Here is a 16,849-nt window from a genome sequence, read left to right on the forward strand (position 1 = left end):
GTAAGTCAGAACCCACCTACATAAGCACCTGCGTCACTCACATGAAGCACATACACAGCAGTAATTAAGTGAAACAGTAAAAAAAAAAAAAAAAAATTAAAGGAGAGATAACAATTCCTGACCTTTACTTGTGGTAAATAAATAATAAAAAACATAAAGCACATATGTACATACGTCAAAATGACGGAACTTTATTTTTTTATAAATAAATGGGAGATGGCAATGTAACCACAAAACGACGTATGTTGAGTCCAACGTAACCCGAGGACTGTCTATATATTCTTTGTAGTTTAGAGATAGTTTCTGAAATTCTATATCCTAGCTGTACGTTAAGCCAGGTATTGTTTAAAACATAAATACATTTTTAAATTTATGTTTATTGTTGAAAGTATTACAGATGTCCCCATTTTCCTCCTTTTTACGCCCGTCACCCCGTCTCACCTCCTCCCCCCACAAGCTTTCACTGCAGTATTATCTGTGTCCATGGCGTATAAATTATTTGGTTAATCTCTTCCTGCCCCTCCTCCCCACTTGGCGGCTCTTTAATTTTCTGTCTTCATTTGCACTTAATCACTAATTCGTCCGCCCTGCACTCTACAATTATACTAATGATAACAGCAATCGTAACTAACATTTATGGACGTTTTGTGTTAGAAACTGTCCTGAAGGGTGTGGATATATTATCCGGTTTCAATCATAGTACAGGAAACCCATGTTATCACATTTATGTATATTAACCAACTCTAATTTACTTTCTGTTCCTAGTCCAAGGCCAAAGCCCCGAAAACACTGAGAAATGATTACTTGCACCCCGCTTCCAGTCACCTTCTCTTTTACATCGCGTCTGGGCTCCATCCTTTCTTGAAAAGTCACTGAGTGCTCCTCCCCCTCCTTCTTGTTAAACTTTGGCAACCATGGCAACCAGTGCTTTTCCTGGTGGTCCGCAGGTAACGCGGCCACCAGGGGTCAGAGGTCCCGCGACGTAACCACGCACGCGAAGCCTAGTGACCTGACCTCTAAGTAGAGAGCGCGCCTGCCAAGGGGCGGGGCCAAAGAGCCGACGTGTGCGCGCGCAGATTGTGACCGCGCGGGAGCTTTCGCCAGTCTGAGGGGGCGGAGTCGTGCCGTTCACTCGCTCGCTGGCTGGCGCGTCTTCTTTCTTCGCCTCTCAGTTTTGGACAGAGCAAATTAGGTTTTAGGAATGGCGAGTGCACCCGATTTCCTCACCATGCCAGGTGAGCAAGACCAGCCTCAGGCAGGCTCCTCGCATGCTGGGGCGGACCCGCAGCGTTCTGAGGTAAATTGTCCGTGGGCCCCGGGAGGAGCGAGACCTGAAGCCGGTGCCCTCGTGCCGAGGTCCTGGATCCAAACGGTTCTTGAGCAAGTAACAGGCTCACCTCTCCGGTGGATCACTCCCTCGGAGGTGGCTCCTGTCGCTGTGCTGGCCGTCCAGCGGTACCTGTCAGAAGAAGAGCCGGGAGACGTGATGCGCAGCCAATCCCGTTACCGCTATGACGTTACCGTTGCAGACGGGGTGTATCAGGAGAAGTGCTTTCTCCACCCCAGACTAAACTTTCTGGTGTCTAAGAATATCCTGAGAGCTGGCATCACAGTGAGCATTTTCAGAGTCTCGTGTCTGTACAACGAGAAAAGGTTAGGCCAGGGCATCCTCTGCATTGATGAGGTCGACTGTGGAGAGACCTTGGACCCCATTTCTTTAGCGACTCCCTTCAGAAATGGTGCGCACCGGGAGATACCCGAGAGGCCCCTACGGGGCGGGAAGAGCCATTACCTGGCCCTGTGGAATAACGAGGACCCGTACGGAGATATCTGGTTAACGAACAAGCAACCTGAGGAATACAATTTGGACCGTAAGTAATGGGAGGGAACCACGGGACGGGGTGTAAACATAGTTGTGGGGTGCTTATGTTAATGGGAGAGGAAGCGGGAAGGTCGGTACTGTTTATCGGGAGTGCTAGACCGCTTTTCCTCAGCGACGGACAGACGCTCGCTTAATGAAATTTGCACAGCCCTTGTCTTGCTTTGATTGTGTCAGTGGCTGTTCAGAAAGCGTCTGAGTAATCTTAATTTTTAAAAATTACATCTTAAACTAATCTGTCAAACCTAGTGGTGTTGCACTCAGTAGTCCTAAGTGTTCATTGTGCGTTTGACCAGTGGAATTGATCTTAACGCCATTACCGTTCCAGTTGTGGAAATAGCACTATGGTGATCAGAGTGTCTATTGATTTGAATTAGAAATAAAAAGTTGTAAATATTTGTGGTTTTAACCTTCATTCAAAAAAGAATGTTCTATGATTTTTCCTTAATAATTTACATGAATGAAATGCCATTTTATGTCTTTGAGTATAGCAGTTATGTAAACAATAGCTTTTCGAACTTGTGATTTTGTGGGAAGACTTGGAATTCTCATGTTTATGTTTCTTATGACCACGGGTAATGCTGATCTGAGAAGTTCAATTCTTCTGGGTCAGAAATAGGAAGTTAACTTGAAAATGTCAACTGGTCATCAGCAACTGCTCTAAAATATGTTTTATCTTAAAACAATGAAGTAAAGGGAATGATTATATTATGGGCATGTACATGTATGGAATGGGGAAGAAATAAAAATGGAAAAAAATACACGCAAAAGTGTTAGAGGGAGAAAGATGATAATTTCTACATTACTGCTTTTCAGGTGTTTGGGATTTTGTTTTACTTTTTGTGTTGTTTTTTTTTTACATTGGGCTCATAATACTAGACCATAGATAATCTTACTATGATGTGTAACAGCAACAAACTTGAAAGTAAAAAGATAACTGCTTCAAAAATGTGCAGTTCAAGTGATATCCAGTTGTAAGGGGGGGGGGGGATATTACAGAAATGGGTAGCCAATGATTATTTAAATAACTTAAGTTTTAAAGGCAAGATAGTAGTTTCAGAGATGAACTAATGGAAAGATTTTTTATCTCAGTGGTGCATTACTACTATAAGGGTTGATCATTTTTATTTTTAGAATTTAATCTATAAATGAAAAATGGTACTCTAGAAGAATTTAGGCAATAATAATTTGTAAAAATTGGATTTCACTTTTCTGATTATGAAAGTAATATACGTTCATTATTGAAACCGTATTTTTATTACAAAAGGCAATGTCCATGTGCTAAAAATCCAAAGGTTTAAAAAAGTACATTGTATTAAAAATTTAAGACCCACGTACAGTAAAATTTTGATGACAAAATCTAGAAGTAGGTATATTGGTGTTCTTTCAGGATTGCTGTATGTTTGCAGTTTTTAATAAAATGTTGGGGTGGAATGAAAGGCCCCTTTTACCTCCTTCTATGCCTTCAGCTTTCTGCTCAAAACTCCAAACTGTCCGCCATTTGGTTTGTAACTTTGAAAAAAATAATTATTTGGTGTCACATGATTTGCAATTTCCACTTATCTTAAACATTTTTAATGACATCTTCATACACTCTTCCGTGTTATGGATGTATGATGATTTATATACTCACTAGAGCCCCCATGCATGAAATTCGTGCAAGGGGCTCAGCCCTCGCAGCCCCGGTTGCCTTGGCTGGCCCTTGCAACCCCAGCTGGACGTCTGGAAGGTCATTCGGCTGTTCTATATAATACGTTGATTTATGATATATACACATAATCTATGACATATATAGGATTCCCATGTAATGAGTAATTTGTAATTTTAGGAAGTTGGTGTGCGTTTTTTTCAATTTTAGATCCAAGGCGGAACATCATTAAGATATACGCATATGTGCTCACTATGTTTAGTTATTTCTGTTGGATGGATGGATTCCTAAAGTGAAATTGCTTGTTTAAATATTTGGCCCTAGCTTGTTTGGCTTAGTGGATAGAGCGTCGGCTGTGGACTGAAGGGTTCAGGGTTCAATTCAGGTCAAGGGTACATGCCCTGGTTGTGGGCTCAATCCCCAGTAAGGGGTGTGCAAGAGGCAGCCAATCAATGATTCTCTCTCATCATCGATGTTTCTATCTCTCTCCCTCTCCTTTCCTCTCTGAAATCAATAAAAATATATTTAAAAAATAAATAAACATGTCTCTTGATAATTATAAAATATCAGCCTAAGAACTTTTCAAAGATACTTTTTTTTTTTACATTCTCTTTTTACAACCATTTTGCTATGGTTGCTTTCTTTTTGTTCACTTATATATCTGATATTTTAACCACTAAAATATAATTTTGAAATTACCACGAGATATTAAGTAGGATTTTTTCTTTTTTGTATTCTAGATACCAGAATAATTTCTCTTGCTCACCTTGAAAGGATCTGGACTAAGAGAACGTATTATCCTGCTTTGCTTGTGAGAATCATGCATAAATCAAGACTGAGATACTATGGAAAACCCAATAAAAAGATGATTGAGCCATACCAGGTATAAATAAGATAAGAGAGTACATGTTAATTTAACAGTTATAGATTATAACTTACAGACCTGACTCCATATTAGAATAATGTATGCTTAAATAACATTTTAACTTAAATTTAATAATTTTTAAAATGTACATAGATGTGTATTTGAAGGTATTTTTCTAATGTAATTTCTTATAAAAATAAATTTTTTTTGTGTTGACAACCTTGAATTCCTTGATCCAGCCGGTCTCCTTCACACCTTTTATTATTATTATTATTATTATTATTATTATTATTATTATTAGTTAAGGTATTACAAATGTGTCCTCATCTCCTTCACACCTTTTTATATATCTTCAACCTTTTCCTCTCTACTGTGCTTTCTATACCAGAATATAAATATACTTTAGTCTCCCATTTTAAAAAAGGAAAATAATTATCCTTTGACCTCAGATTCCTCTATTCCCTCTCTCCTCTTCAGGCAAGATCCTTGAAGAAGTAATCTACACTAGATGTTTTCACTTACTTGCCTCTCATTTACTTCTCAACACAATTAGTTTGGCATTTTTCTTAAACTGGTCACTCACTAGAGACCTAATTGTCAAATCCGTCTGACACGTTTCTGCTATCTTGACTGTCTGTGCCATATAATGCTGGTGAGAATACTTTCTTGATTTCTGTCCTTTTTTACTTAATATTTTACTTTATTTTCACTGTTATCAAGAATCACTTTGGGTGTTTCATTCAACTTTGAAAATAAAAGTTGTGTATTTTTTTAGAGAATTTGGAAAATGTAGAAATCTATATGAGTAAGACTGATAAATAATATCACCCCAAATCATACCAGAATCACTGTTTGCATTATAATGTGTTTTATTCATTTTGTATGTGTATATCATATATCCACACACACATATATTCTATATGTGCACATATCTATGATATCATGTGTATAATATATTTCATATTTATTTGTATATGTATGCATGCATGTCTTATACTTCATATGACTATGTCATTTCGTATTAAATTAACTTACAAACTGGCAATTATATAGCACATAAAATTTTATATTAGTCAACATTCTCTTAAGTATTTTCTAATATCACTAAAATTTCTTCATTATGACTTTTCATAGTTCTAGATTCTTTCATATATCATAAATTATTTAGTCATTCCCCTACAGTTTTACTTCCTCAGTCTTAAAATTTTAACATCCTGTAGATAAAAGTAACAAATATGTGTGTGCTTTTACTCATCTTTTCAGACCTTTTTGGAAGTTGCTGACAATTCAGGAACTGTGTCAGTGATCATGTGGAATGCCCTGTGTCCTGAGTGGTATAAATGTTTGCAGGTTGGCTTAGTTCTTCTGCTTCAAGATTATTCAGTTAAAAAGAGTTTTCCATTCAGGCTGCAGCGTCTCCCTGTGGATCCACAGATCAAACACATTTCTACTATGGGTTAAGTATTCAGTGCATTTTGTTTCTTTTATGACTATATATTTTTTATAAATCTGCGAAGTACCATATCAGCCAAAGACTCTTAAAAATTACTAAAGCTGTTAGAACCTGACAAACCTTTAAATTCCTGTATCGATAAAATTTCCAGTCAGTCACTTAATGAGTATATTTATTTATTACTGCATTTATTAAGAAAAATTATCTGAGCAATTCATTGTTTATTAACAAGCTCCACTTGGGATTACTTATTTTTATTATCTTTTATTTTTCCTTATAATATTAATGACTTGAATGCAATTTTTGTTACTATGAGCTACTATTCAAAAGGGCTTTTTTGAAATAATTTCAAACTTACATAAACATTAGAAGAATAGTATAAAAAATTTTATATACCCTTTACACAGATGGAACCATTGTTAACATTTACCTTGCCTTTATCATTCTCTCTCTCTCTCTCTCTCTCTCTCTCTCTCTCTCTCTCTCTGTCTCTCTCTCTCTCTCTGTCTGTCTCTCTCTGTCTGTCTCTCTCTCTCTCTCTCTCTCTCTCTCTCTCCTCTCATCTGAACCATTTTAGAGTAAGTGGCAGCCATTATACATACCTCTTTACCTTTAAACACATCATTAATCTTTCAGTATGTATTTCCTAAGAACAAGAACACTCTAGTACATAATTACAATACAGTTATCAAAATCAGAAAATTTAAAATTAATACAATACTGTTTTCTAACCTATAGCCAATATTCAAATGTTGCCAATTGCTGCAATTTTGAAAGGGCTCCTTCTAATTGGTATTAAAATCAAAGTTATGACATCTTTGCATCACCCTAAATATTTTGGGAGCATTAGAATGAATATATTAAGTGATTGCTTTAAGAGTTGTATATGATATTTTCTTGCATTTCCATTTTTCAAAATTGTGAATTACATCAATCAAAAAGTATAAGTATTGTTTTCGCTTATAATAGTTTTATACTGGACCTGTATTTCTATATATTCTAAATTTCCTAGCTAATCCGTTAAGCTTAATTACTTAGAGACTGTTCAGACAATGTAACCTTTATTCATTGTTTCCTTAAATATATGTTTATTTTGGAAAACCTCAGATTATTAACAATAGGACATGCCTGAATGAACCATAAGTTTATAGAATGTTTTTCAAAATAATTAGTAATATGGGAACTGTAAAATAAGACCCTAACAAAATACCATTTTGTGTCACTAGACTGACAAATAATAAGAAATTTGATGATACCAAAATTTGGAGAGGATGTGGATCAATGGGAAATCTTACCCACTGTTGATGAAACTATAAAAAGTTCTTTAATTTAAAATAGTTTAGAATTATCCTGCCAAGGGAAATATTTGCATATTCTACAATTCTGGATTTCCCTCCTAAGTATAATACATTAGAAAACTCTTGCTTGTGTACACAGGGAGATATGTACAAAAAGTTCATCGTGTCATTCTTTATAGTAGCAAAAACTGGAAATAATCCAGATTCTGTCAACATGATAATGGTTAAATAAAATTGAAGTATGCCAAAATCCAGGAGCATTATTCAGCAATGACTATGAGGAAAAAAAACTGCTATATGCAACTGCATGAATAAATTTTGGGACCATAATGTTAAAGGAAAAAAGTAGCCCTAGAATACTGTATATGATATGATTCCATCCATTAGAGTTTAAAAACAAAGAAATCCAAACGGTATTTTGTTTGGACAAAAACACATAAGTGATTAAATATCCTTTTTTTTAAAATTAAGTTGATGATAAAACATAAAATTTAAGGTATGTTGAACCTTTGGTGGAGAGATAAGTGGATGTGACAGTGTAGCAGTAGGTAAAGAAAGCTTTTGGTAATGGCCTTGTTCTTAAGTTTAGTATTGGGCTCAAAAGTATTCAGTCTATTTTTTCCTATGCAATTTGTACACATGTATATTATTTTATGTGCATTAACTATAATATTAAAGTGATATATTTGTTTTTCAGAGGTCTGCCTGAACCTTCGAGATCCTCCAACTAATATAAATATCATTCCAGAAGGGCAGGTGAAACCAGAATGGGGATTGCCAAAGTTAAATCATCGCTTTATCACAAGGTAAAATAATTTCTTATAAACTATCCTATATAGCCCTGACCAGTTTGGCTCAGTGGCTAGAGCGTCGACCTGTGGACTGAAGAGTCCCAGGTTCGATTCTGGTCAAGGGCATGTACCTTGGTTGCGGGCACATCCCCAGTAGGGAGTGTGCAGGAGGCAGCTGATTGATGTTTCTCTCTCATGGATGTTTCTAACTCTCTATCCCTCTCCCTTCCTCTCCATAAAAAATCAATAAAATATATTTAAAAATAAAAATAAAAAAATAAAATATCCTATATAATAAAAGGCTAATATGCAAATAGACCAAACAGTGGAACAACCGAACAACCAGTTGCTGTGATGTGCACTGACCACCGGGGGGGCGTGTGCAGAACATGGCGGGCATTGGCCGCAATGGGATGGTGGAGTTGGTGAACGGGGGTGACCAGACCAAGGCGGGGCGCCACTTGCTGTCATTGGGGCAAGCCTCTGGTGGTTACTACAAACTCTTTGCTCCCATGCGCCACAGTCCTGCCCAGCACTCACACCTGTCACCGGTGCCAGCCACACCCGCACCCACTGCCAGGGCCGGCCCTGCTTGCACCCACAGCTGGCACTGGAGCCAGCACTCGCATCCACTTCTAGTGCCCGGCGCCAGTCCTGATCACTTGGCGCCATCGGCAGGTGCCAGCAGCAGCTACCAGCCCTGATCACCCCTGAGGGCTTCTCCACCTCCCCCCTGCTCCTGAGAGACGATCAGGGCAGCAGCCGCCGCTCACACCTGCTGATGGTGCCAGCCCCGCTTGCACCCACTACTGGCGCCCATCCCAATCACCCTGTACTCTCAGCAGGTGCAAGCGGGGCCAGCGCCATCAGCGCATGGGAGCGGAGGCAGCCAGATCTGAGCTGCTGGCAGACAGGGGACTAGGGGCCGCAGCAGGAGGGGACGGGCAGGGGTATGGAGAATGGGCCAAGACCGGCCCCTGTGCCTACTGCAGTCTTGCGGTCCACAGTTCCTTTCAAGGTGCACAAATTTGTGCACGGGGGCCCCTAGTCTTAAATAATTTTCAATGTTAGTCACCGAAATAAAATATTATAATTTGCTCAAAATCTACCCGAAATTTTGCTATATTAATTATGTAAATGTACATTTTCACAATCTTAGTTCTAAAATACTTTTTTACTGTTTAAAGATACAATATTTACTTAACTATTTGTTTTTTTAGATCAGAACTGGATCATATGCCAGAAAAGCAAATCTGTGATGTTGTTGGCGTTTTAGTTTTTGTAGGAAGGGTCCAGCGGTTAAAAAAGAGAGGTAAGCTTTTGAAATTGAAAGTAATAAAAGGATTTCAGTGACTAGTTCTGTGTTTATATGTGCATAATCAGTTACCTTCATTTATTCTAATATTATATCTATATAGAAAACGGTGAAGATTTTTGGTCATATCGCTGGATTCACATTGCTGACGGGACTTCAGATCAACCATTCATTGTGGAACTGTTTTCTACATCTCAGCCAGAAATCTTTGAAAATATTTGCCCAAGTACTCAGTTCCAATATCTTTATCTTTTTATTTTTTCAAGTGGGGGCATTAACTTTAAAAATGTTAAACTTAATTATAGAGGGTCATAATACTGAGTTAGCAAATTCAAGCTATCTGATAGCATGTTTAATTTTTTCTATATTAATATTATATTTGGTATTACATGTTAACTACCTTCTGGTTTTTTATTCAGAATTAATTTGGGATTGAACTAGTTTTTCAGAAAATAGGTGCTCTTATTCTCACTGTTAGCATTTCAGACATAAAAGCATAAGATTCGGTGAAACTAAAACATAGGTAGTCAGTTTCCTTTGTCTATACTTGGAAAGACAATGAAGACTTTCCTAATGTTGAGTTAATTGGTAGGAGATTGGCAGGCTGTGTAATTAAATTTGACAATGATAAGTATGATTCCATTTGAGTATTAAATTAGTATTAGGTTGGTGGTATTATAACAGTTGGTTAATATTTTACTTACTTTGTCATTGACCTTTTCCCCTTGCATTCATTTAGATATATAGGTGTTTTTTCCTCACTAATTTTATTTATTTGAAAACATTTTAGAAGCACCCTATTATATATTTTATATAACAAGTTAGTTTTTATATCTATTATAAGAAAAAAGTATGCATAATACTTTTTAACAACTTAAGTGAATTTTTCCTTCTTTGATTTTGTAGTATCAAGCTATTTTAGATATGATGTGCTATTTTACTATTTTCTAAATGATTGATTATATGAATTAAATACCGATTGTTAAATAATTGTTAACATTAGGGAAACTCTCAGTCTTGGCCACATGCAATTTTTTTTTTAAATCAGCAACATTCCCAGCTGGCGTGGCTCATTGGTTGAGCGTCGACCTGTGAACCTGGAGGTCGAGGTCATGGTTTGATTCCCGCTCAGGGCACGTACCCAGGTTGAGGGCATGATCCCCAGTGTGGCGCATGCAGGAAGCAGCTGATAGATGATTCTCTCTCATTGATCTTTCTACCTCTCTCTCCCTCTCCCTTTCTCTCTGAAATCATTTAAAAATAAGTTTAAAATAATAAAAATAAAATCAGCAACATGGTAGAAATTGTAGATCAGAAGACTTGGAGACCTAGTACAGGACTGTTCTGCTACCCCTTTATTCTCTATTGCAAAACAGTATTATACACTATGCAGATATTATCTCATTAGATTCCACCCTCCATTTGTGAGATTATTTTTTTAAGTATAACTTACTATAACCAGACCTTACCCCAACTACTGGGGGAGAGGGCAGAAAGACAGCTTTAGCGAAAACCAAAGCCTGGTCTTCCAAGATGAGCGGGGCTATATAACTTCTCCAGAGGCATAAATGATTGGTAGCAGTGACCTCTGATGACGGTTCTATTACCTCATGTTAGATGAGTTTTATTGCCAGGTTTCTCTTCGTAGTCACTTTAAGCAACAGACTGACCCAAGTTTTACATCATGCTTTTTCACAGAAATGTTGCCAAGCATGCATGTTCTATTTCTTGTGAGAATATATATATAAAGGTTTGTATGGACTTTGGTGAGATTTTCTCTAATATGGTAATTGACAACAGTTACAATTTATCTTCATCTTTTGACCAAAAATGAAAGGGAAAAAAATCACTTAATGAATGGTGAGTATTAGGGGGGTTTTAGGCCTATGAAGGGGAAGATGACTAAGGGTCTTCTGTAGTAATACCCAAATTAGTTGGCAGCAGGGCATCTTTTTTTAATTTTTAAGAAAGTGAAGAACTAAGGGAAACTAATATTGAATGTTTACTATGTATCAAATGCGCATAGATGTCATCTCATTTTGTACTCCCAGTTACCTTTTAAAGAGTTGGCGTTTTTTACAAATTTATAGGTAAGGAAACAAAGGCCCAGTGGGTTAAGTCATCTCCTGGATGTCAAACAGCTATTAAGTGTTAGATATGAATGTCTGATTATTTTTTAATCTATACCCGAGGACATTTTTTCCATTTATTTTTCAAAGAGAGGGTAAGGGTGGGAGTGAAAAAAACACACAAAATATCAACGTGAGAGAGATGGCCAGGGTGAACATGCAGCCGAGGTACATGCCCTCGGCCAGGAATCAAATCCACGACCCTTGGATCCACAGGCCGATGCTGTAACCACTGAGAAAAACAGGCCATGTCTGATTTTTAACAGCCACGAAATTAGAATAAGATATTTTGTCAATGCTACTCTATCAACATCTTTAACCATGAATGCTCACATATTTGTACAGTTTTTTGAAGTAAAAGAAACACAATACATATTAAGACAACTATTCTTAGTCATTTGAACAGATTTCCTTTATTTTTATTGCTATAAAATAAAGATCTAGTAAAAATAAGATGAAGAAAATGAAGTTATATATCATGCTCTAGGAAAATATTTATTCTCAAGTGAGAACTTACTGTTATTGTGAGATTAGAAGTATTTACATTTATTTTTTTATTTCCTGGTTTGCAAGACTATAACTGTTTTGCCATGTAAGGAGTTAAAATTTTTAGAACCTGTTGGATTAATGAAATTTTCCCAAATAAACTGATAGATATTTAAAAATAATTGAGAGCTCTTGAAAGTAATTCAAGTCTGAAGACATCATCTTATTTTCAGTTATTCTTTTCAGCCTATCAAGTTTGTTAGCAAGGTGAACAAAAATAATAGGCAACAAGCCTTGTCATTGAGGCTTAAAGTCTACTTAAGGTCAACATATGTAAAATATTTTTCCTAAGCAAATTGAAATTAATACTCTATAGCCCTATCTGGTGGAAGGAGTACTTTAGGGATCAATGTTAAATTGAGTTAATCAGTGAAAACGTCTTGGAGAAACTAAGCCTTTTTTCTCTTTAGGAAACAATTGTTCACATTTTGTTGTGTGCCCCATTAGAAAGACTCTTGCACTCTTCAACTGTGCAAGTAGTGACTTCAGTTAGGTGCAGCTGTTGTATATTCTAAAGGAAAAGTAAGTGTTAAGTCCGCTATCTAAAGGAAAAGGTAAGTGTTAATCCTTGTTGCTCCAAGTGTGGTCAAGGGATTGGCAGCACTAGTATCACCTAGGAACTCATTAGAAATGGAGAATCTCATACCCTACCCTAAAACTACTGGATCTGAATTTGCATTTTAATAGTTGTCCTAGATGATTTCTCTCTTTATTAACTTTTGAGAAGCACTGTGTTAAATCCTGATCTTGGTATGTCCTCTTTGAAATGCAGAAGTTCTTTCATAAGTGTTTTCATTTTCTACAGTGACATATTTCATGTGTACACAGTTGAAAGTTGTCAGAAATAACAATCAAGTACCTAAACTGCTTTACCTCACCACTACAAATGAGAGTCAAATATTTATTATCGGTGAGCAATGTCTTTGTTTATGCTGTACTGGAAATGTAATATATTTTCTCTTCATTAAATTAACTTTTACATGACAACATTCAACCACAAGATAGTTCTATTTTCATCTTCTTTATCTCTATAAGAACGTTTTAAAAGAATACTTAGCCTATGAAATATATTTCTTCTAGATTATTCATGATTGAAGCAATGATTTTGTGACTCACTGGAGAATTGTGTTTATATCCTTTGGCTAACTTTAATTCCTATTTGCTATAAGGTAGATAATCATAAATTATTTGATAGATTGAAAACTGTTAGGCCCTCCATCACAATAGGGATTCAATTTAGCAATATTTTAAAATACTGAGTAAAACAAAAATGTGCATCAAATTTTGGCCTCAGGATCTCACAATTTACTTATATAGCAAGAAGAATCACACTACTTGTCTATAAGTACATTATTTTTCTCTGTTCCTTTTGATAATGGGGTCAAAACAATAAAGATAAAAGGTTCCAGATTAGTGAGGGAGTACTGTGGAATGGTGTGTTTACTAGAATGCTACCATATTGGTGATTAGGAAATTTGTCAAGAGTTCTAGGAAGTGTGTAACGCACATCTTTGTCAACACCTCATTTTATAAATACTAATAACATCAGATGTAGATAGCACTTTTAAGTGTGCTTTAAGAAAATGAATTTAAACATTGTGCTTTACTGCCTGGACAGTATGGCTCAATGGTTGTACATCAACTCATGAATCAGGAGGTCACCGTTAGATTCCTGGTCTGGGCACATGCCTGTGTTGCAGATTCAGTCTCTAGTAGGGAGCGTGCAGGAGGCAGCTAATCGATGATTCTCTCTCATCATTGATGTTTCTATCTCTACCTCTCCTTTCCTCTCTCTGAAATCAGTGTCACCCAAATTAAATTTAATTTTAAAAAATGTTGAGCTATACTTATAGGCAATTTAGTTCATACGTGATGTGATATACTCAAGATAATACATGATTTAAAAATCAGTTTTAAAGAAAATGCCAACCATTTGGATAGTTAAAAAAAATCCCAGCTATTAGTTTCTTTTTCATATGGCTTTTTAGTATCCTGTAGACAGCTACAGTTTAGTCCATTAAAACTCTAGTATGCATATCGAGTACAATTATCCTCTGTATCGAGAATCAGTGAACATGACTTGTTTTCTTGGTGATATAAGAAACTGTTTTAATATTAAACTGTACTTATACAAAAAAGTCCATTCAGTTTATCACAGTAAGTTGGTTTACACTCCCCCCTTATTTTTCTCTTTACCCTTCTTGCAAATAGGTCATAGAGGCCAGCCATATGCCAGTGATACCAAAGTAAAAAGTTTTATTCAGTGGATGAAAACAAAGACTGATTCTGGGGAAATGAAGAATACTGTTATTGGTGGATATTACCCCTATCCCCCAGTGCCAGAGACATTTTCGAAGTATAGGACTTCTGTAAAAGGTACTAATAAAATTGATACTTTTTAAATGATATTTTTATATGCTACATGTATGGTGTATGAAATATCAGTTAGTCTTCTTTATTCTTTTATTATATGGGGGTGAGCCAAAATGTATCAACACTTCCTGATAATAGTGCTGTCTTTCTGAAGATCTAAAGATATCATGTGTCCTAAAGTTAATATTTTCATTTTATTTGCCTGGAAGAAAAGAAGGAACATAGACGATGACTAAATAGGGATAATATCTCAATTTAATGTCATTGAGATGTACTCTGACCGTAGTAGATTTCAACTCCTATGGCATTACTTAGAGAAACTAAGATATCAAAGGGAACACTGGGCAATTTGATATCAAGATATTGAAAACTGCATTATGCTACTCTTATGAAATAGTATAGTATTTAGATGATGATAGGTCAGTATTTCAAAATTTCTCTTTTTTTCCCCCAAACCATGCAATTATCCCACAGTTTTAAAAAACGATATACTTAAGTGTTAAACTTTTCAATTGTCATATCTAATTGTATTAAAAGTAATTAACATTAGGCCTCTCTATCAGTACTCATTTTGCATCTCATTGATTTGGGTGTCATTTTTATTTAAAGGTAGCACTCGATTGTGTTATATCCAATATACAGGGGTGTACAAAAGTAGTTACATTTGTGAGTATGCAAAACAGTTTATTCTTATTATTTATTAATTATTGTATTATTTTCCATATGAACAACTGTAAACCTACTTTTGCCCCACCCTGTATTGGCATCCTTTTGCACTTTATAATGCCATCAATTTGTAGTATATATTTAGAAATATTAAAATGTGTGTGTCTATGCAGTGGCTAGGCAACACTTTTTAGTCTGAAATATAATCTATAAATTACATTCAATATACAAAATTTCTGTTTCAAATTAAAATTCCAGACTAGAAGACTGTATCATGATTTAACTGATTAATATATTTTGCCTATTTTACAAAAATTACATAAGAGGATGCCAACTATAAACACAAAGCCTCACAAATTTAAATTATGTGGCAAGTTTATAATTTCAAGTTGTATTTAGATTGCAAATCTGGTTTTTATTTTTATCATTTCAGTTCTTTAAAACTTTCAATTTCCTTGGAATTACTCTTTTGCAGTTCAGTCGCTCCTGACAGCTATAAGTGAAGTGAGGAAGGAGATTGAAAACTTGCAGTATAGGGAACAAAAACGCATTGCAATTCAGGGAATAATTACTACTATAAAGTATATGCCCCGTAGCAGTGCAACTGGAAGTACCTCAGCATCAGAAACAGTTCGGGTATGGCACCAGAGAATTAATAGTATATTGCTGAAAACGCTGTGATCATAATTACAGTTGTACCTTGTTCATTTTATTCAGAACTCACATGCATTGATTCTTTTTTTATTATTCTTCTTAATGGTGTAAAACCAAGAGGGGGGAAAGATCATTGTTGCTTTTTGTTTCTTTTTTCTGTCATTTACTTATTTTGGAGCAGGCTGGGCAGAAGGTCATAGCCTCTGATATTTCCCAAGGCCCTCAAAATTTGGTATCTTGATTTTGCTTTCTACACAATTTAAGCCTATCTTGATTGTTGTTATTTAAATTCCCAAGTGGTATATATTATTACAGGCATCCTTGGAAATATTGTGAGTTCAGTTCCAGATCACTGCAATAAAGCACATATTGCAGTTAAACAAGTCACATGAATTTTTGTTTTCTCGGTGCATATAAAAGTTATTTTTACACTACTGTAGTCTATTAAGTGTGCAATAGCATTATAATTAAAAAACAGCTTACATAACCTTAATTTAAGAAATACTTTATTGCTGAAAAGATTAACCATCATCTGAACCTACTGGAAAAATGGTGCCAATAGATTTGCTCCACACTGGGTTGCCTCAAACATTTAATGTGTAAAAAACACAATATCTGCAAAGCACAATAAAATGAAATATGTCTGTATATTATTTTCTTACGTTTTGTCAAGACCAGAACATTAGGAACACTTCCACTGGAAGTTCTACCTCTGGATCTGGCATGGCAGTCTTAGCCAGGTTGTATAAGACACCAGTTCTGAAATCTAGGCATAATCGAGACAAAAAAAGTTAATTTTTCCTATGAGTTTATTTTTTTAATTATTTCTAGGATTGCTATTCTTTTTTTAAGTTTTATTGGAACACAACTGCAGTTATTTGTTTAAATATTTGTTTATGGATCCTTTTTAAAATTTAAATATATTTTATGGATTTCAGAGACAAAGGGAGAGGGAGAGAGAGATAGAAACATCAATGATGAGAGAGAATCATTGATCAGCTTCCTCCTGCACACACCCTGCTGGGCATGTACCCTTAACCAGAAGGGAACCTGGGACCCTTCAGTCCACAGGCCGACACTCTTTCCACTGTGCCAAATTGACTAGGATTACTGTTCTTACAGAAATACACATCTAATCCAACTTTTCAGCTATAGTAATATAAGAGGGACTTTTGTTTATTTTTCTTTTAAAAATATTTTAATAGAAGATGGATTAGGATAAATCATCTTTA

The 16,849-nt window shown here is 35.8% G+C and overlaps 1 protein-coding gene across 1 annotated transcript in view; it reads left to right on the top strand.

Moving 5' to 3' along the window:
• Window positions 1-1,102: 1,102 nt before the first annotated feature.
• LOC308536250 (RPA-related protein RADX-like) overlaps window positions 1,103-16,849 on the top strand; it is a 57,023-nt gene continuing 41,276 nt past the window's right edge. Inside the window, exons 1-9 of the mRNA XM_081115349.1 lie at window positions 1,103-1,871; window positions 4,268-4,410; window positions 5,656-5,848; window positions 7,841-7,949; window positions 9,155-9,246; window positions 9,353-9,475; window positions 12,730-12,834; window positions 14,136-14,300; window positions 15,439-15,599. Of these exons, the coding sequence (XP_080971475.1) occupies window positions 1,202-1,871; window positions 4,268-4,410; window positions 5,656-5,848; window positions 7,841-7,949; window positions 9,155-9,246; window positions 9,353-9,475; window positions 12,730-12,834; window positions 14,136-14,300; window positions 15,439-15,599 (1,761 nt within the window). The 5' untranslated portion in view covers window positions 1,103-1,201. The remainder of the gene's footprint in view (window positions 1,872-4,267; window positions 4,411-5,655; window positions 5,849-7,840; window positions 7,950-9,154; window positions 9,247-9,352; window positions 9,476-12,729; window positions 12,835-14,135; window positions 14,301-15,438; window positions 15,600-16,849) is intronic.

Source organism: Myotis nattereri, assembly GCF_964212035.1.
Source record: "Myotis nattereri genome assembly, chromosome: X".
In the NCBI taxonomy this organism is placed as follows: domain Eukaryota; kingdom Metazoa; phylum Chordata; class Mammalia; order Chiroptera; family Vespertilionidae; genus Myotis; species Myotis nattereri.